The sequence below is a fragment of the Suricata suricatta genome, chromosome 4 (assembly GCF_006229205.1).
Source record: "Suricata suricatta isolate VVHF042 chromosome 4, meerkat_22Aug2017_6uvM2_HiC, whole genome shotgun sequence".
NCBI classification, from domain to species: domain Eukaryota; kingdom Metazoa; phylum Chordata; class Mammalia; order Carnivora; family Herpestidae; genus Suricata; species Suricata suricatta.
This window is the reverse complement of record NC_043703.1, coordinates 38,606,557-38,627,828: the sequence shown is the minus strand read 5'-3', so window position 1 is coordinate 38,627,828 and position 21,272 is coordinate 38,606,557. Positions and strand designations below refer to the sequence as shown.

The window sequence follows — 21,272 nt, the reverse complement described above, 5'->3', positions numbered from 1 at the left end:
ATTACATGAAATAGAAGTTGGGGTTTTGATTTTTTACTTTGCTTTTCTGTTTGGAGTGTCATTGTAACAACTGTATTGTAAATGATGGAAAATAATTGCATATGTTAAAAAATAAATTGTGTTATATTAAAAAATAGTTATTATAAATGTACTCTTTTACTTATGTGATAAATTCTTCATTTTGGTTTGTGATATTATCAACCCTAAAATTTCACAGAGGCTATCACTGAATGCCTTGATAAGAGTAGATACTATTGTAATTATTCAAAGAAATATGGAGGGGATGAATTTTCCTTCCCAAACTTCTGAAGGTTGTTCACAGAGAGGAGGACATTTCTATTGCACTTTTTTCTGGTTCCATTTTTATATGTTTCTTATTTGAAAAGTTCCACTGTGTGGGAAGGAAAACTAGGAAAGAAATTGTTTTAATTTCTCTCACACTTTACTCTTAAAAGCAGAGAGGAATGGCTTATCTGAAAACAAAATGAAGAAAGACTGTGCAGGCATGGATTTTAGTTTATTTTATCTTTTCCAGAGTGGCCTGTTTTCAGGATTCATTCACTCTCTGTGTCCTGGGGCAGGCTGCACTCTGTGAGGAAAACAGCGGTTCTATGGTGTGCCTCAGAGTTCCGGGTGAGTCTGGCTTATTCCGAAGTGAAGGGTTACAGGCCCAAACAAGTATCTTTATTTCTGTGTCTCTAACTCCTGAATCTTATTTCCCATTGTTACAAAAAGCTCTAGAGAAGAGGCAGGCTTGCTTACCTACCCTAAAACCCTCACATGAGTGAAAACTGATTCGTGTCTCTGGAGAAATAAACACACGGCATATGTATGAGTATGTCTTATTATCCTTGACAGCTTTCTATGCCTATTTTCCTAACCTGAAAAAAATATAGATGACGTGTTACCCTTCATTTCAAGGCCTTAATCCCAGAATAGTCCTCCTCTGCCTTGGCCAACAATAAAATATGCAAGAGCTTGTTTCACACAATCTTATTAAAGAGACTAAGAGTCAAGAAGATAACCTCACTAACTAGTGCTACCTGCCAGCTCTCCAAACTCGGGACTTCACTTTGATGAAACTTGCAAGACTCTTGACTAGAAAGTGAACCGAACTTCTCTACAAATTTCCCTAGAAAATGATTTCATAGATCAGGAGTTTAACTCTAACTTGAAACCATATTTTCAGAACCTAAGTATTAAACCCCTCATAAGTCTTCCTTGATTTCTAATTAAGAGCTATTTTACCCAGATATATTTATCCAACTATTAGAATACAAATCATCACTTTGGATGCTGACCAAGAATTAACACACTACAATCAGGAATTCAGAACATTTATTGCAAGAGCTGAATAATTGTAAATAACGTAGAACTGGCAAAGCAGTAACAAGGATAATTGTTTAGATATTTATTCTGTCAAAGTCATCAAACACCCCTCACAAACCGACAAAAATGTACTTCAATAAGCAATGCACCCCTACCCATTATTTTCCATTATACTGTGGAAAAACGTGAATTGCTATTTACAAAGTAATTTTATTTTTGGTAAGAACAAATTAACTATCAGATTAGCAAACCTTTTTTTTATTTTTTATTTTATTTTTTTTTACTTTTAAACTGATGTTGAACCGTGGCATTAAGATAACTTTCACTTCTTTCAATAAAGACATTTTGTTGCATGCTATTTATTTGTTTAAATCATCTGTCATGCCTTAACAAAAACCTCCTAAGAATGTTCGAATTTGGATTTGTTTGCACGTGCAACTGAGATCTTATGAACATTAGTTGTCACTCTTTTGGTTGGACCTAGGTGACAAGATGCTGGTACCTGCCAGGCATTGACCGACTATGATAACAAACAGTTAAACAGCAATAATTAGAGATTTATCCCGTTATTTCCCCCAACTAGCCTACCTGGAGAATGTTCTGTTACATCATGAAGGCACAACACATTAAATATTTTGTGGCTATGGTCTAACACTTGTGTTACAACAACATTATCGTATATGAGGATCAACACAAACTCTGCCATTTCAACAAAGTTGTAGACACACATTTGCCCAGTTGAAACTATTTTTGAATAGTATTTTTTCTTCAATATATGCTAATTTTGATACATTCGTTTTGTATGAGTGACGAACACAGGATATTATATTACTTGCTGAAGGATAACACTTTCCCATTATTCTCTCACTTAATGCTACTGATTAAGTGATTTTGCTTTTGCCTACTTTGAAAACAAGGATGTCAAGAAAATAGGTTCTGAATTTCCAAGCTTTTTGCAGAAGTCTTGTTCTTATATAAGGTTTTCATTTTATCTTTATTTTTTATAGAATTCCAGCATCATAAGCAATCACAAAAGAAGCAGGATTCCAGAACCTTTTTTTAAATGTAAGTGTTTGAGATCCTTTGAAAAATGTGTGTCAAGACAGGCTACTAACGCAGAAACACCTCACTGAAAGAAACAACAAAAATAACGACAAAGAGGCAAATTAAGAAAAAGGAAAGAAGCAACCATAAAACACGGAATTATGCTACAACATTTTTAGGTGAACGTTGTAAGTACACAAAAGTTGTTAATAATAACTTGCTTCTATTTACAAATACTTTAACACTGATTGACTTACAGGTATCCACTAACGTTGTTAACAGCACAATAGGTTTAATGCTTATTCTTTTTAAGTTTCGCTTGAAGTATAATGTCAAGTATAGCAGTCCCAGCACAAACCAATGACAAAAAGAGCACAATTTACTAACTGGATATGTTTGTCAGTCACTCTAATCCATGGAACTTTCTTACTCTCCAAATGCATATTCTATTGTTCATAGCAGCAGTCCAGGGTCAAAAGTAAAATGCAATTAACAACAACCAAAAAAAGAAAAAGAAAGAAAAAAAGGAAGAAAAGAAAAAGGAAAAAAAAAAGGATATTTGCACAATGGAGTGATCATCTCCGGAGAGTTTAATCAATTCTAGTAAACAAGATCACATGGCTAGTAGAACTATCTTCTCTTTTATGTTGTAAAATATTGTATCCTCCATGGTGCTAACACAAAGTTATGGATATCCCTGCTATAAAGGGGCATAGTTATAGAGATCTATTGAATACATAAAGCTCTGACACACACGGTATTAGCATGTCTATTTAGATTAAAGTTATTAGGTCCCATATAGCCTTTTTTTTTCTTTTTTTTTTTTTTTAGAGTTGATGCTCCTTCGGACTTTCAATAGTACTTCCTGCTTGCTTATAAGACTTCAGATTTGCCAGAGGAATGTCTGTCATGTGGCTGCCATTGTTGAAATGGCCTTCATTGGAGCCATACTGCTTACGGTCATTGAACTGGTTCCTGTTGCTATCTTCTTTCCAGGCTCTGGTAAGGGTGTGCCCATTCACAAGCTTGTCCTTCTTGACCCATTCTTTCTGGGGTGCAAAGGTTGAGAGAGGAGATTTAGGGTGTTGATATGGGCCCAAGCCAGGAGGCATCCAGCAATTATCAGAGTGACCCAAAACCAAGCACTCTTGAGTGCACATCTCTGTGGCTTCAGCTAATCCTCGGGGACCCAAAGGCCCATCTACAGAGGGCAAGAGACAGAGAAAATAAGAAAAGAAAGTGGTTAGAAATTTAATGTAAAATTGTCACCTTTGAGAAAAAGTGCATTGGTGGTTTCGTTTTTCTTATGAAAAGTATAATAAGTTAAACAGTTCAGAGAATTCAAAGTCTTTTAAGAGTAACAGAAAGAATCAAATTCTTTGTTGTGGAAGTAAGAATTATCTCTTTCCTTCATTCTTCATTTACACTGAGAAACAGACATGAATAAATAGATATACCCACAATATACCATTTCTGATCAAGTCTTTCTATGGAATATGTATTGTTACTGATTTACCTTCTAATTCTCAACAAAAAACCCTTACTCATGAAAAATTATGAAGACTTAAAAAAATTAATGTGTGATGTTGAAAAATATGTAAATATGTAAATGTACAACTCCATAAAAACATAAAATAATTGAAATATAACATTAAAAAATAAGTACTCAGGGTACCTGAGTGTCTCAGTTGGTTAAACGTCCAACTTTGGCTCATGTCATGATTTCACAGTTTGTGGGTTCAAGCCTGGCATTGGGCTCTGTGCTGACAGCTTGGAGCCTGGAACCTGTCTTCAGATTCTGTGTCTCCTTCTTTCTCTGACATTCCCTGCTCATGCTCTGTCTCACTCTATCTCTCAAAAAATAAATGAATGTAAAAAAAACTGTAAAAAATAAGTACTTTAAATTATATAAACTATCATTTTTCCATAAAAGCATGTTTTATTTTTATATGAAATCACAGGAAAAATGACTTTGCAACATTTTTAAAAATAAAAAATATAAAGCATATTTTAATAAATGTGGATATTACTAAAGGAACACCTGGTCTGCTGCAAGCATTCTGAAATCCAAGTAAATAAAAAAGTCATTTGCATTCGAAGATAGCATTTGGTTCTTTCCAAGCCTAAACTATTTTCTTTTTAAAAACATTTTTTTAATGTTTATTTATTTTTGAGAGAGAGACAGAGTGTGATCAGGGGAAGGGCAGAAAGAGAGGGAGACACAGAATCCGAAGCAAGCTCCAGACTGAGCTGTCAGCACAGACAGCTCAAGCCCACGAACCACGTGATCATGACCTGAACCAAAGTCAAATGCTTAACCAACTGACCCACCCAGCCTAAACTATTTTCTATGTTGCTAAGTGTATTAAATAATTTCACTAGAATGAAAGCCTAACTAACTTGCAAATTGGATCACACAGAGTCTAATATTCAGGGGGGAGAAAGTCATTGTAGATATTTATCTATTGGTCTGTTTGTTTTTCCTAGCAGGCCATCTAGAACATATATTTTAAACATGATTTCAAAAGTAAACTCTTCTCTGATTATGGAAAGAGGAAATTAGCCCTTTACTGAAAAACAACAGTCAAATGATTTAGGGAAAAACTGCTTTGTTTTGTTTTGTTTCCCCTTGATTAAACAGTCAAGTGATAAGTGATAGGCTGGAAATTAGGAATTGATTTTACGAATGAGGTTAAGTGGATAGGCAAGAATGGCTGAGGCATAAAGCATTTTCAAAATAGAGAGTCACCAGAATAAAAATGTAGAGGAAAATGAAGAAAATATTTCTGTAACTTCACATCATCAATAATTAAAACACTAAACAATTGATTGGAATGTATGTTTTTGCTAAAACCCAAGTTAGCACTACTAACATTTTTAAGTGCCCTACATTATATTTTTTAAATATTAACATCTATTTGTCTACTAATATTCTAGTTATTCCTTGAATATGAAAACATTCTTGCTCAAATAGGTAACAGTTGGTACAAATACCTGAGACCACAAAACACAAGCAACATCAGAATGAACACCAGATGTGAAAAAAAATGTGACTAGACTTACTCTTTCCTGCAAATTCAAATTTTAGTCATTTTCTAAATCTAAAACTTTCTCTTTAGAACAACCTTAAAATTCTTTCTCATCTGACCTGCATCCCCATCGCGTCAAAAGATTTATTTTGTTTAAACACACGTTCATTACTCAAAACTAATTCACAAACCTCCAAAGATTACTTACTTCTTAGTATATTTAATTTAAACTTCTCAATGGCCTTTCTTTGTCCTCAGAATTCTGCTCACCCTTCAAAAGGTCAAACTAATTTCTCCTTTTTAGGTTCAGTTTAGTGAGCTTGGTGATTCTCTGTCCACAAAGCTAACATATTTTGCTCAAGTCAGTTCATGTTCCTTACATTGAGATCACAGGCTTAGAAGATGCTTTGAGGCTTTGGACCATGTTCATTTAATTTCTTATTCTTTCAAGGTCAGCTTGCTTCCCAAGTACCACAGCTAACTTCCACAACTAACCCAATTCATATCCTGTGTGCACCTTGAAGATTTCCACAGATCTCCTCTGACTGATGAATGACAAGTTTCCTAATTGAGCTCCTTCGACTTCTGCCTTTTGGGGGAGGTTCTGTACTTTCATGAGTATCATTTTATTCTTGTTTTATCCCAACTAGATTTAAAATCCATTAATGGAAAAAAATGACTTCTCAGTCTTCTGATTCCTCATTGTGCTGAGCAATTGTGATGATCTATGAACAATGTTAATTGTCAATTAAAATTTTATGAGGTTGAAAATGTTCTGAGAAATAATTAAAAATATCCTCTGCTTAAAGGTAGACCTTATGTAATTCTAATAGAAGATGCTGATCTCACAAATATCACACCAAAGCATCCTCAACTACCCATCTCTTTGCCTCACAATACTTTGTAACAGATAATAAGTGAATTATTTTTCTCGTTAAACATATTCACTCTTTTCAAGACATCAATGGAGATAAAGTAACCACCAACCTGATATGCAATCTAGCTTGAGACCTCTAAACCAACCTTTGTTTTTTATTTTTCTAGAACCAGTAATTTTTTCTTTTGTCGTTGTTGATTATCTCCAAAGGAAAACAAGTAATCAGCTACATCAGAAATAGCAATAGAATCAGGTTTTTACTGAGTACATGAAAAGGGGAGAATATGAAAAATTATTTTTTATTTATATATATTTATTTTTAATTTTATTCAAATCCAAATTAGTTAACATATAGTGTAATATGGTTTCTGGAGTAGAATTTAGTAATTTATCACTTATATTTAGCACCCAGGGCTCATTCCAACAAGTGCCTTCCTTAATGCCCATCACCCATTTAGCTCATCCACCCACCCAACCCCCCTCCAGTAATCCTCAGTTTGTTCTCTGTATTTAAGAGTCTCATTGTTTATCTCCTACTGTTTTTATCTTATTTGTCCTTCCCCTCCCCTATGTTCATCTGTTTTGTTTCTTAAATTCCACATATGTGCTAATAATCAAAAAGAATGAAATCTTGTCATTTGTAACAACATGGATGGAACTAGAGTATATTATGCTAAGCAAAATAAGTAAGCCAGAGAAAGATAAGTAGTATATGATTTCACTCAGGATTATTTTTTTAAATAGCTTTATCCAACATTCATTATCCTCATATTAGATTAAGAATATTACCCAGGGGGCCACCTGGGTGATTCAGTCAGTTAAGCACCTGACTTCATTTAGGCTCAAGTCATGATCTCACAGTTCATGAAATAGAGCCCCATGTCTGGCTCCATGCTGAAGGTGCAGAGCCTGCTTGGGATTCTCTTTCTCTCTCCCCCTCCCTCCCACTGCCCTTCCCCTCTCACACTCCTGTTCTCACTCTTCTCTCAGAATAAATAAATAAATGTTTAAAAAATATTTTAAAAAGGAAAGAAAATTACCCAGAGATTAAGAAAGTGTGTGTGTGCGTGTGTGCGTGTGTGTGTGTGTGTGCGTGTGTTCTATTAGTATATGTGGACCCTAAGTCTTCAGCAATGAGTGACACATTTTAACAACTACTGCAATACTCTCTCTATATTTTTTTTTTCAGAACCGGTACCATTTATTTATTCCATAAGTATTTACTGAGCACGTACTGTGTGCTGTCACTGTACAAAATAGATGTCAACACGGTCCTCATAGAGTTCTTAGGTTACCCTGAGAATTTTTAAAATTCTAACTACTTTTACAAGAGTGAACAAAGAGGGAAGAAAAAGATACCCTGATAAAGGAAAGGATGTCATTAGCAGTTAACTGATTTAGGGAGGCTTGTCTCTTTGCAAGGTAACAGATGAACTTTTTCCCTGTTACATCACTTCTACTTTTTTTCTCTAAGTTCCTCTACAGACAATTGACAATCGAAGACATTTACAGTTATGCATACTATATAAAACCTTTGGTAAAAAAATGGGTTTCTTTCCATTAAATAATATCAATTGCTCTCTGTGAATTATACTTATGATTTATTCTTATAAGTAAATTTGAAGGCTTTTGATAAAATGCATAAATACATTTACAGACGTTTTGTAGATCCTTTGGTAAGTCTTTCAGGTAGCTGACTGTTGTGTAAGATGGAAAGATACACCACAAGGTAGGACAAGACAAAACCCTTGAAAGAAAGCCAGAAGTTTTTGTTCCTTACAACTCTAAAGGAGAAAAGGCCATGGGGCAGGACCGCCCCGAGGGTTACCACAGGAATAAGCAAAAAAGAGCTGGAATTTCGGGGTGCATTTCTTGCCTGGCCGATAGGGTGGGGAGAGCTGGTTTCCAGGGCCCTCTGTGGATTGATGAATCTGAATATTTTCTCATATTCTAGAGGACAGGGGCTGTCTGAAGTTGCCTGGTACATCACCCCTGGGCAATTACAGACGGAGCATAACGATCTAGGAGTGGGAGGGTTCTGGAAGGATAGTGTGTGATGTGGGCTTACTGACCAGACTTTAGCCAGGGTCTCAGGACTGAGCCAAGACAGCATTAAAGAAAAAAACCATAATGATATGAAACTAAATGACACCAATTTCCTTATATGCCTGAGCCACACGGTTGTGAAATATACCTCACTTTATGCTTTGGTTAAGTTTTATTTAGGGACATGACATTGAATAGGGAGGTTTTTACTTTTTGAATTTGGGCCTATATTTAATCACCAGTAGTCGCTCTGATATTTAAAAAAAAACAACAACAAAAAAAGAACAATAAGGACAAAAAAACACCTCCCACTTCTGGTTTTTATTTTGGAAAATAACAATGCTTCCAAGTTGTCATGAATTGGTAAGAAGGGGAAAGAAACATATTTGTAAAATTTTTTTTTAAATTTTTGAGACAGAGCATAAGTGGGGGAGGGGCAGAGAGAAAGAGAGACACAGAATGTGAAGCAGGCTCCAGGCTCTGAGCTAGCTGTCAGCACAGAGCCCGATACGGGGCTCGAGCCCACAAACCGTGAGATCATGACCTGAGCCAAAGCCGGATGCTCAACCGACTGAACCACCCAGGCGCCCCAAACACATTTTTTAAAATTAGGGATTATTAAAGGGAACCCAGTCACTCCTCTGTTTCCCTAATAGTCCCTGTTCTTTATAAGTTTATAATCAGGGGCACCTGGGTGGCTCAGTCAGTTAAGTAACTGCTTCTTGATTTCAGCCCAGATCATGATCTTGGAGGTGGTGAATTCCAGCCCCATGTCAGGCTCTGCACTGACAGTGTGGAGCCCGCCTGCTTGTGATTCTCTCTCCCTCTCCCTCTGCCCCTTCCCTGCTTGCACGCTCTTTCTACCAAGATAAATAAACTTAAAAATATATATATATATATTGCTTATAATTGGAAGCATGCTAAATGTGGAAGAGTTTCCAATTCATTTCTTTCATCTTTAATATAGTGACTGAATTGTTTTATACTTTTTAAAAGGAGAAAAATATTCTTTATAAAGCAGGGATATTGAATATGTCACTTTCCAAAATATGATTAAAAATAATCAACCTATGATTCTCCACCAAATATACAGCACTTAAAATATGAGAAAATTCTTGCTAATGCTGTGAAAAGTACGAGCACTAAAATATTGCTCTTCATCTTTGACTATAATTATTTTTAATACTATCACTATAAGTAATTATCTTAATTGATGAATAATTATATTTATTTTCCATTCATAAGTTCCCTCAACAAGTATTCACTGAATATCTATCATGTAACCACATATACCAGATACCATGCTGGATTCTTAATAAATGCCTTAAGATTTTAAGTGTGTGTGTGTGTGTGTGTGTGTGTGTGCGCGCACACACATGCACATGTGTCTTCCCTGTGTCTCCAATTTTTATATATTTTGATGTCCTACTTGTGCTACCTCATAACTATCTGTTTAGACCCCAGATCAGGATTCTGAACTGCTTATACCTATTTTCTACAATTTCAGCATTACACCAAGTTGTTTTCTTCCTCTTTAAAATAATTAAAATCCACCATCATGATGTTTCTAAGACTGAAACATTTATTGATTTTTTTTTAAAAACCTAAATTATTTGTTCCCTTTCACAATCTGCAATCGACGGGTTTGGTTATCGCTCCAGGTTTTTGAATGTATAAAGACGCAGGGGCTGATAAAACTGTACCAGCCATCTGTCTCTGCATTTACATGTTGAAAGCAAACACAAAAGCACATAACCAAAAGCTTGGAAGTTGTCTCAGTTAATATTTATATCAGGTGTCAATGTATTTCCCTCTCAACCTTTGCATTGCTCACCTTCTCACTCAAAACCCAACAAAACCCGTTTTCTATGGTTAGGCAGCAACAGCTGTCAGAGACTTGCTTTGAATTGCTGACTTTTAAAGATGTGAGTTTAAAATGTAAAACGATCCAAGTTAATGGATCTCCAGCTACACTAAGTGGTAGGATAGCTAAATGGGTCCTGATCTCTTTTTATTATACCCAGAGGCAGCACATTGATTAACTCACTGCTGTAATTAACAAGTACCTTCCGGCCTCTCGTCCACCTACTTTTCAACCTGATGACTTGAAACCTTTTAATTCCAAAGTTTGAAATTGATGTTTAAAAAAAAAATCATGAGACCTTTTTTATTCCTGGTTAGGTTTCATACTATATGAAGATTTGGCCTTTTATGTGAATGAATTTTCTCTAGAATTTTTACTGTGGGGTAAAATAAGATTAAACAGACTACCAGAATTGAATTGCAAAAGAGAGTAGTCATTTTTATATCATTTGGGATCAAACTCATCCCATTTCACTCAATTTTTCATTTTGCTTGATTTTTATGATAGAAAAGTATCTCTTCCATGCAGAACACATCTGATTCTCATGTCACAATGGCCTTTTTTGTGGTTAGAACATATATCAATATTTTTATGCAAAACATTTGTTCTTAAGTTCAATTTTGCTGATTTCACCACGATTTTACGGTAGCGGGAACGTAGCCTGCAGAGCCATGCATCACTAAGCACCTCCCAGTGAAGGAGGCATCCCAGATTTGGATTTGCTGCAGCAGTTTCCCAGATCTCTAGGCAAATGATAAAATTTCTTCACTTGTCTTAAATAAATTTCCATTTTACGTAGACTTTTATCCTATAATTTTGCTTTATACTTGGAGTTATTAATATACTGAGAGAAATCTTATTTTGCATGCTTGTTCATTGCCTTAATCAATTTTTCTATAATAAAATTTCAGGAAAACAAATACTTTCACCCACTACATTTGAAGTTAATTTTAGCATCTCTAAGAGACCAATACAACAGCATCAGTATTTTTACTAGCTCATTTTCACTCTCATTTTCAGCTTATGTTTATTATTTTTCTCTTTTCTCTTTTTTCTTTCTTTCTTCTTTCTTCTTCTGCTTGCTTGCTTTCTTCTTCTTCTTCTTCTTCTTCTTCTTCTTCTTCTTCTTCTTTCTTCTTTTTGAAGCATGATTTAACAGTGTAATGATATTTTATCATCATTGTGGATTACCTTGAATGGAAAGCTGAAGCTAAAATATGGAGGGACCTGAAAAAAGGTCAGATAAATTCATTTGCTAGGAATCCCCTCCTCTCTACTATTTTATCACTACTTACTATATTTATTGAAGAGTTGCTGTTAAAAATCAAATCAATTAATTTGCTTCCAATCTAAATATGGTAAAACAATTTCAAAGATGAGAGTTGGCGTGATAGAGGAACTTGCTTAGCATTGCCCACCTTCTCTTCTGAGACATCATTCTACTTCAGATCACATTACACAGTGCCAAATCAAAAATTTTAAATCGGTGTCACATGGGAATAAATATCAGTTATTTCTCTGGTCTTATATAGAAAAACAATACAAAATATAATAAATTCCGTTGCGATTAATGTTGTCATTCCATTGGTTTGAGAAATAGTACAGCATAGTTATATGGACAGTCTAAATCACAAAATTAGATCTGGCAAATCTGAATATACTTATGGGAAAAATATTTTTTTATTCTTCCCCTCAACAGGCTTTGTTTGATCATGTTAGGTTCAAGAGATTGCTAAACAGAATATCTAAAATCAGAACCATCAGGTCACATCGATAGCTAGGTCAAACAGAAATAGATTTAAGCCATAGTCAAGGAATGCATATAGTTTTTGTGAAAATCTTAGATTCCTAAGAGATTTTAGCCAGTCCTACTTTGTCATCTATAAGTTAAGAGTAAGAGACTAGATTTTGATGCATGACCCCTACCATTTTCTTATTCTTTTATATCAAATATCACTGTGGTTTGCCATAGATAATCAAACTTTTCAGTGTTGTTTTCATTTTAGTAATGAGAAGCCCCCATCAGAGCAAAGGAATTATAAATCAATTTGTCCTGTAGATTACTGTATTATTTAGGTCACATTCAGGTTTTTGAATGTGAAACTATATTTAGAACAGGTATTTATATTTCTAAATCTAAGTAAAAAACCTAATGAATTAGTGAGTTTAGCTTATAGCTCAGATTTAAACTCTACACTGAGAATGCACCTACAGTCACCTTGAGAAGCAAATGCAAAAAATCCCACATCAGCAGGATTTGACAAAACCTTTGGTTAACAAGTAAACAAGGATTAAATGTTTTACACATTCCTCATACAAATTTTTTTCCTTGGTCACAGATGAAAAGTCAACATTTGCAGATGGAGACGGTCCAAATACAGTAACACATGGCCAACCCAAGCAGCAGACTCTCTGCGGGAGAGGATATTGCTATTTGGACAGACTTTATAGCTCACAAAGAATGGAGAGCACTTCCTTATAAATCTCGAATTTCTTCTGCATGGCATAAATATCAACTGTCTGTTTCTCACCTGCAAGAGCTAACTGCTAACTGAAAAGAAATTTATCAAAGATAATTTCATTTATTAACTATTATTAATATTTGATGTTGCAATCAGTTGAATCACAAAGGTCTAAGGTTATTCACTACCAAATATTGACCAAACTGCATGATGTGAAACACCTTATTTACTTTATTGTTGATCATATTTAGTTTCTATTATAGCTTACCACATCTTTTAATTAAATTTAATATCTTTCATTTGAAATACTCATTCTCATATTGATACTTCCCAAATTAGTCTCCATTACTTGGAATTTGCATTGTTTCTCAAAAAAATGTAGTATGTCTTATTTGATGTGCAACACATTTTAAGGAGCTGATCTAAGGTGTTGAGAAATGAAGTAATTTTTTACAGATTCATTTCAGGCTGAGATCCAAATATAAAATGAAGAAGCAACCTATGTAATCTTCCATCTCCTTAAAAAAGTTCTCAGCTGCTTATCTAAAACTATTATACAATATTGTGAAGTAATTTGCCTTTACACAATCTCTGCTGGTCTCAAAATGGGGACAGGAAAGCAAAAACTGGTGACCTTAACTTCCATTTGCACCCTGCTCTCATGGCCTTCCCCTGAGACACTTAAAACTGCAGCCTAGTGCCTTCCTCATCTGAGCTAGAGTCTCCCAGTTGTCAGAGGTCAGACTCGCTTGTCTCTGTTCATTTTAAACACTGAGAAATTTGCTAAGTTATTAAGAATTTAAAGACTTTATATATCTTAAAAGATGTATGAAAAATTATTTTGTGAGTGGAATAAAACATCAATTATATGGTATATGTGATTTGTAGGGGTAAGCTGTGTGTGTGTGTGTGTGTGTGTGTGTGTGTGTGCGCGCGCATGGATTGTCTTTCCACAGTTCTGAATTAACACAACATTGATCTGTGCTTCTCAAACACTGATGTGCATATGAACCACCTTGGGAAAATCGGTAAAATGAAAATTCTGATTCAGTGAATCTGGGGTACTCAGTTTCCTCATTACTACCAATCTCACAAATGCTGCAGCTGGTAATGTTCAAGGACCTCACTTCAAGATGCAAGGACATTGAAGACTTACCTAACTCGTTCTGTCCTATCCCAGGGGTCTAAGCAACTGAACTCTCAAACTTTTACATGCACTAGAGTTAGCTAGAAGGCTTTTTAATGCATAAGTTGCTTGATCCCATCCAGGAATTCTGATTCTATTGATTTGGTGTGGAGCCCCAAATTTTCAATGTTAACAAGATCCCTGGTGCTGTCACTTGTTTTCTGATATCTCCAGTCTATCACTATTCTTTCTGCTTTAGTTTCCTCTGTTGGCACGTTCAGTGCTCTTTACCTCTACTCCCTCTGCCATATATGTAATGGTGATTCCCAAATTTATATTTCCAGTCCCATATCATTCTCCTGGGGCCACATCAGTATATCTGACTACCAGCTCCTCAGTATCATTTGAATTTCTCACTTGCTGTTCCAAGTAATGTAATTTTTGTTATTTTCCCCTTTCTCCAAACCTATTACGTTCCTTGTATTTACCATTTTTGTGTATGGCACACTGATTGTTTGATTCAGGCAAAAAGGAAAATAAAAGGAGTAAGCCTTGGCACTGTTAGAAACTTAAAATGCTTCTCCCCTCAATATTCTCTAACCTAATTCCTGTGACCATTGATATGATAAGGCATCACACAAGTCACTGTGTTAAATTATATGGCTACTATAAACTGAAGGTTTCTGTTTCCCAAATTCATCTGTTGATGCCCTAACACCCAATGTGGTGGTATTTGGGATCAGATGAAGTTTAGGTGGGGCATGACAGTGGAAAACCTTCAATGAGATTAGTGCCCTTGTAAAAAGAGACCAAAAAACTAGTTCCTTCAATCCCAATACCTCTCTTTCCCTCCCCTCTCCCTCTCTGCCACAGTGACATGACAATACAGTGAGCAAGGGGCTGCCTGAGAACCGGGAGGAGGGATCTCACCAGACACCAATTTTGCCAGCACCTCGACCTAAGACTTCTCAGCCTCCAGAACTGTGAGAAATAAATGTACATTGTTTAAACCACTCCGGTGGTATTCTGTTACAGCAACCCCAACTGACTAAGACAATGGCCAAAGGGACATTGCAGATATAATAAAGTTATTTATCAACTAATAAAGTTGGCTTTTAGTTAAAGGAAAGAGAGATTAAAAGTGGCCTAAGGTCATCATGTGAGTCCTTGAAGAGCAGGGGATTTTCTGTAGCAGGTAGCAGAAGGGAGCTCACATTCAAAGAACAAGGATTCAATGGATCATTGGTGGCTTTCAAGAGAAAAGACCACAGAGAAAGGATCTGCGAGAAGCCTCTAAAGGCTAAGAGAACCCCTGCTGGGCACTCAGCAGGACAGCAGGGATCTCAGTCCCACAACAAGAAGGAACAAAATTCTGCCAACAATCAGAGCTAGCTAAAAATGGATTCTTCCTCAGAGACTCCAGAGAAGAATTCGGTCCAACTGATACGTTGATTTCAGCCTTGGGAAACCCTAGGCATATTGAGCCCACTTGGACTCATGAGATAACATATTTGTCTTGCTGTAACCAGCTAAATTGTGGTAATTTGTTACTCAACAATAGAAAACTAATATAACATCTGTTGTTTACTCAAGACACACAGTCAATCAAGTTCTTTAGTCTACCTACTTCCCTCAAAACCCACCAGTTCAAGCCACTATTATTCTCCTAACAGGACTCCCTTTTTCTTTAAGCTCAATCCCCAGTGTGAGGATCAAACTCACAAATGCAAAGATCAAGAGTCTCATGCTCTACTGACTGAGCCTTCTTCTACCCTTTTGAAATTCTATTCTCCAATCTTTAACTAGAGGAATCTATTTCAATTAAGTGTTAGATATAGAGAGATTGATAGATTGACTGATAGATAGATATATAGATAGATGATAGCTATAGCTATAGAAGATATCGATATAGATGATATAGATATATAGATATAGATGATATATAGATATAGATATACAGACAGCCCTTGAACAACATAAAGATCAGAAGCATTGACCCCCATGCAGTCAAAAAACTGCACATGACTTTTGACTCCCCCAAAACTTAACTATTAATAGCCTACTGCTAACTATAAGCTTTACATAATGTGGTTATTATAACTGTGTTATAACATAGTTGATTAATACACATCTGTATTTGTAGGTATTATATGCTGTATTCTTACAATAAAGTAAGCCAGAGAAAAGAAAATGTTAAGAAAATCATAAAAAAGAGAAAATACATTTGTAGTAGTGTACTGCATTTAACGAAAAAAAAAATTCATGTACAAGCGGACCGACACAGTTCAAACCCATGTTGTTCAAGGGTCAGCCAGAGTTGTAAGTATATAACTAATTTACTTATATTAGTCTCCTAATTCTGCTGTAACAAACTGCCACAAACTTAGTGGCTTAAAGCAACATAAGTTTATTCTATTACAGTTCTGGAGGTCAAAAGTCTGAAATCAATTTCATTAAACTGAAGTCAGCATATCGACTGCGTTGCTTCCTCTTAGTAACTGAGGGGAGAATCCATCCCCTTTCCTTCTTTCAGCTTCTAGAGGCCATTCATGTTTCTTGGCTTCTAGGCCCTTCCTCCATTTTCTAAGTACATCTCTCCAGTCTCTGCTTCTTTTACCTCACCACCTCCTCAAATTCTTCCTGAATCCCTCTTATAAGGACTATTGTGATGACATCATATCCTAGGTGGATAATCCAGGATAAAATATTCATTACAGAATCCTAAATTTAGTCACATCTGCAAAGCCCCTTTGATAACATTGTCATACGTTCTGGGGACTAGGATTTAGATATATTTGGGGGGCTCTTCAGCCTAAGTCAGCATTTAAAGCAGAATACCTCACTCCTTTGTTTCCATCACATCAGAGTAAAAGACATGGTCCTTTCCATGGCTCAAAAAGTCTCACATGATCTGGCTCTGGCCCAACTCTCTGAGCTCATGCCCCCTAACCCCCCCACCTGCCCTCCTCCATCCTCTTATTCTGCTACACCCCCATTCTTGCTCTGCTCCTCAAACACCAAGATTCATGAGGTCTCAGGGCCTCCAGATTTCCCATTATTTCTGCCTGAGCTGTCTTCTCATTGGCCATGGACAAACTCACTCACTCATGTCATTTAGATGTTTCCTCAAATTCAATTCTTCAAAGAGGCATTTCCTGAGCACTTTATTAAAAAAAAATCCCCTACCCAGTCACAGTCACTCTCCATTTCCTTACAGTGGAGTTCTTCTTGATAACACTCATTGCTACCTGTCACAATATATTTATTTGTTAATGATCTAGCTCTACAAGTAGAATGTAAGCACCCCAAAGCCAGGTAATTTGCTTTTTGATAACTGCACCCTCAGCATGTTTTACTATGGCCTGTAACATTATAGATAATTTCTGGATACATTTCTTTTGAAACAAAACAAAGTTTTTTTCTGAATCCTCAAATTAGTGAGCTAACATAAAAACTGTACATAAAACATTATGTGACAAGTAATTTACATTTGTAAAAATAGTAATCCTATAGCTTTTACCTGTATATAAGAAACACTGCTAAGAGTTCATGGCATAAAATTTCACTAAGATAATACTTGGAATGTCTAAATGGTATTACTAAATGAAAAACAGCTTCATTCAAAAGCACTTATGCACTATCCTACTTTGGACCTGAAGCAAGTGGAATGTCCCAAAGTGAAACATAATTAGGTTGCTTCCTATATCCTATCAAAGTACTTGATCATGCCAGAAAATTCATAACTCCTTTAACCATTAGAGCCCTTAAGATGTCTTCAGTAGTCCAGATTCACAGGATACATAACAAAATAATTCTTTAAAGCCTGAAGACACCAAAGTAATTATTAGCAATTATTCTAAAGCAGAGCCCTAATGAGATGAGGCTAATTGTGCAGGACTTAGTTCTTTGGTACAGGTACGCTCAGATAAATGGGATGCCATTTAGAAAAAAATTAAGTTGATTAGGGAATGTGTTGAAAACTTAAATGTAGTTTAGCCTCTGTAAATATACTGGCTTACAATTTTAAGAGATGAAATTATTGTTCACAAATTTTAGGGGATAAGGTGATTTTAAAAGAAGCTAATATGTCACATTAGTTACATATAGAATATCATGGTAAAATTCATTGCTTAAATTCAGTTGTACATAAAGAAAAACTACTCTAAAAAATGAGACGTCTAATGTTATATTTTGAAAGAATCTCCTAAGGGAACTGTTGAAAATAGGATTACTTCATTATTGAAAATGGCCTGTAAAATAGACTATTGTGGAGAGAAATCTCGCCCTCTCAGGGTGATGCCCAGACTTACCCATTCCAATCGAAAATGTCTGTTTATCTCTGAATGCACCTTGCAAATCCAGAGAAACTACTTCATTAATATTGGTCTTTGAAAGATAAATTTCTCTCTTAAAATAATAAGTATTACATGTGAATTTTGTAACATCTACATAAATTTGGCAGAGATTTCCTGCATTATTTTCTGCTCTGTGCATTGACAATCAGAGACCAGAGTTTTCCTGACACTAGAAAACATCTCTATAATATTTAGATGTTACTGGGAGTTGACCCTAAGTCCCAACTGTTCAATAGATAATAATGTTGACATCATAAAAAATCATTGTCATGATGATTTTATGAGACATACATCATTATCATTTTTCTGAGATAGAAAAAACTTTGTTGTAACATCAATGAACTTTAATTTCTAATCAAAAATATTTACGAATTTCTCAAGATTAAACTGATGTTTACATGCAAACTTTTAGGCAGACTAGCAATACTCTTGGAATAACGTTTCACAGTGAATGTGAGGAAACAAAATAGGGGAGAGGGTCTGCCATTAACTCTATATCTAGGGGAAAAATCTTGGTAGGCAAAATTTGACTTATCTTCTGAGGGGTCATCTTTTTTCTTCCTCTGGGTTACTTCAATAATTTCCCTGGAGGTGTCGCAGCAATCACATCTGATTCCTATCTAGGTTTCCTGTCCTTTTGCAATTAAATGTTTTTATTATTTTTCCAATATGTCTCATGAAAACGACCTGTCTCTTGGGCATAATTGGTGGTTGGCTATTCTGACAAACTCATTAATCATATAATGTTACTGACTAACATGCTACGTGTTATCCTTTGGAAGAACAGCTACACCTCCATAAGAGCCATTTAAAGCTGCTTCAATCTGCACACATGAAGGCTTGAGGCATGACGGCAGATGAATAGAAAAGGCTTGGAGGCACCCATCAAATCATAATGTGAAAATATGCTTCTCCATGAGCCGGCAGAACTTGGGTGTCTCTCAGTGTCCTCGCACGGAAGGGATGGCACTCAAAAAGGATTCACTGAAAAGAGTTTAATGAAGGAACTCTGTGGAGTGTGGGCTGGGGAAAGAGAACCAATAAAGAGTAGAGAAGGAGGCGAGCACCTGGAAAAGTATGATATGATTCCCACTCATATCTAAAGGGGTAAGGAGCAGGGAGGGCAGGACAGGCCTGGAATCTAGAAAGAATTATGGAAGATTTAGAAGAAGGCATTCAGGAAACCAGAGAGTGAACAGGCAAGATAAGTGGTAATATAAAAATAAGAACAAACACAGGAAAGTCTTTGTTTCTGTTTCTTTTGTGAATCACTAGATACAAAGCCAGTAAGTATCCTTCCAACTAAAATCCAAACTGTAAAGGCTTCACTGGCCTTGGTCTAAACACAATTTCAAATTTCTTTATGGTCATCCACCATAAATCCAAATGTGATCAGTTTGGAAACATCACTTCCTATTAACTATACATAATACATGAGCCAACTGTAAGGATAATCACTCAGAATAAATATATTCTAATATTTTAATATTATTATTTAAAAATTCAGGGGCACCTGGGTAGCTCAGTTGTTTGAGGGTCTGATTTTGGCTCAGGTCATGATTTCCCGGTTGGTAGGTTCAAGCCCTACATCAGGCTCATTGCTGACAGTGCAGAGCCCACTTCAGATCCTCTGACCCTCTCTCTATCTCTGTCCCTCCTGTGCTTGTGCTCTCTCAAAAATAAACAAATCATAAATAATAAATAAAGAAATAAAATTCAGAATAACTGTGTAAGTTGGTAAAAATGAGTTAATATTTTTAATATTTTAGTAAAAATTCTTCAAATGTCACACTTCAGATTTTCACCAAAAATCTCAATCTTTGTATATGTGAATCATAACAAAAATAACTAACCGAGTATATCTTCATTGAAAGTAAAAATTATTGGTAAATTTCCTAAGTTGTAGTTTCTGCATCTTTTTGACTATGCAGTAAAGTATGGTTAAAGCACTTGATTCTTATTTCAAGTTCGTGAGTTGGCCCCTGTGCCTCAGTCTACCACATCAATAAAATCACGAGACAGCTGGCCTTGCCAAACATTATCAATACTGCTTAGGATGTCAGCTAGTTTCTCTCTAATAGAAGTGACCTGCACAATGAACCTTTACTTTTTAATCTAGGTGACAGTCAAAGGTTCTGAGGCCTGTGAACCTTTGGCAAGATTTATAGGGTTAAGCTGTCATCTAGAACAATTGGTGTGGCTTTGGTTCAAAATCAATCACTAAGAGTATTTTGTATCTGGCTGAAATACTCCAAAATGTTCTCTCTGTCAGCATGGAATGTAAATAGAAAAACAAAAGCATATTTCGTAACCATGTTACTTGAAGTTACTACTTGGGACATACATGTGTGGAGATATATAAATATATGTATATATACATGCAAATATATACATGCATGTAGACATGTATACATATATACACATGTGTGTATATATACATATAGCATTATTTTTGCTAATATAACCATATAGTGTTGGTCTTAATTACATTCTCCAAGCCTCATTTTACTAAAAGACATAGATGAGAGAAGATTAAATGGTGTTAGTGCATTAAATAGACTACTAAAGATCACATATGGCTTGAGCATCTTCCCTTTAAGCAACACTACTGAACCAAATTTCTTTCTCTCTCAGAGTGTGTCTCACTGAATCAAAAGCATTTTCCTCTGAGGTGAACAAACACCTTATGCAGAGCTAAAGAAGAAGAATACTTTGTGTTTCTATATGATCATGCCTGATTGGGCTCCTGAAGTGAAGTATGAATATACACCAATGACTACAAACTGCCCTTCAAATTCTTTGACATGATGTTGAAGAAAGTCAAAGTCATGAACCAGGAAATATACCTAAGATCTTCCTCAAATTCAAATGTTAATTTGACATTAGATTTTTTTCTTGTGGTAAAATAAAGATTCAATGATTTTTTTAAAAACATGTATTTGTTTGCAGGGGATGAGATGTTGATATCTAATTCATTTTAAAAAGAGAGCTAGAGGGGCACCTGGGTGGCTCAGTCGGTTAAGTGTCTGGCTTCGGCTCAGGTCATGATTTCATGGTTTGTGGGTTCGAGCCCCACACCCACTCTGTGCTGATGGCTTAGCTCAGAGCCTGAAGCCTGCTTCGGATTCTGTATCTCTCTC

The 21,272-nt window shown here is 35.7% G+C and overlaps 1 protein-coding gene across 5 annotated transcripts in view; it reads right to left on the bottom strand.

Moving 5' to 3' along the window:
• Positions 1-1,321: 1,321 nt before the first annotated feature.
• The window catches only part of PCDH9 (protocadherin 9), an 886,464-nt gene continuing 866,513 nt past the window's right edge, over positions 1,322-21,272 (bottom strand). For all 5 annotated transcript variants that reach the window (XM_029936626.1, XM_029936629.1, XM_029936627.1 and 2 more), the window contains one exon: positions 1,322-3,574. In XM_029936626.1, the coding sequence (XP_029792486.1) occupies positions 3,201-3,574 (374 nt within the window). In that variant the 3' untranslated portion in view covers positions 1,322-3,200. The remainder of the gene's footprint in view (positions 3,575-21,272) is intronic.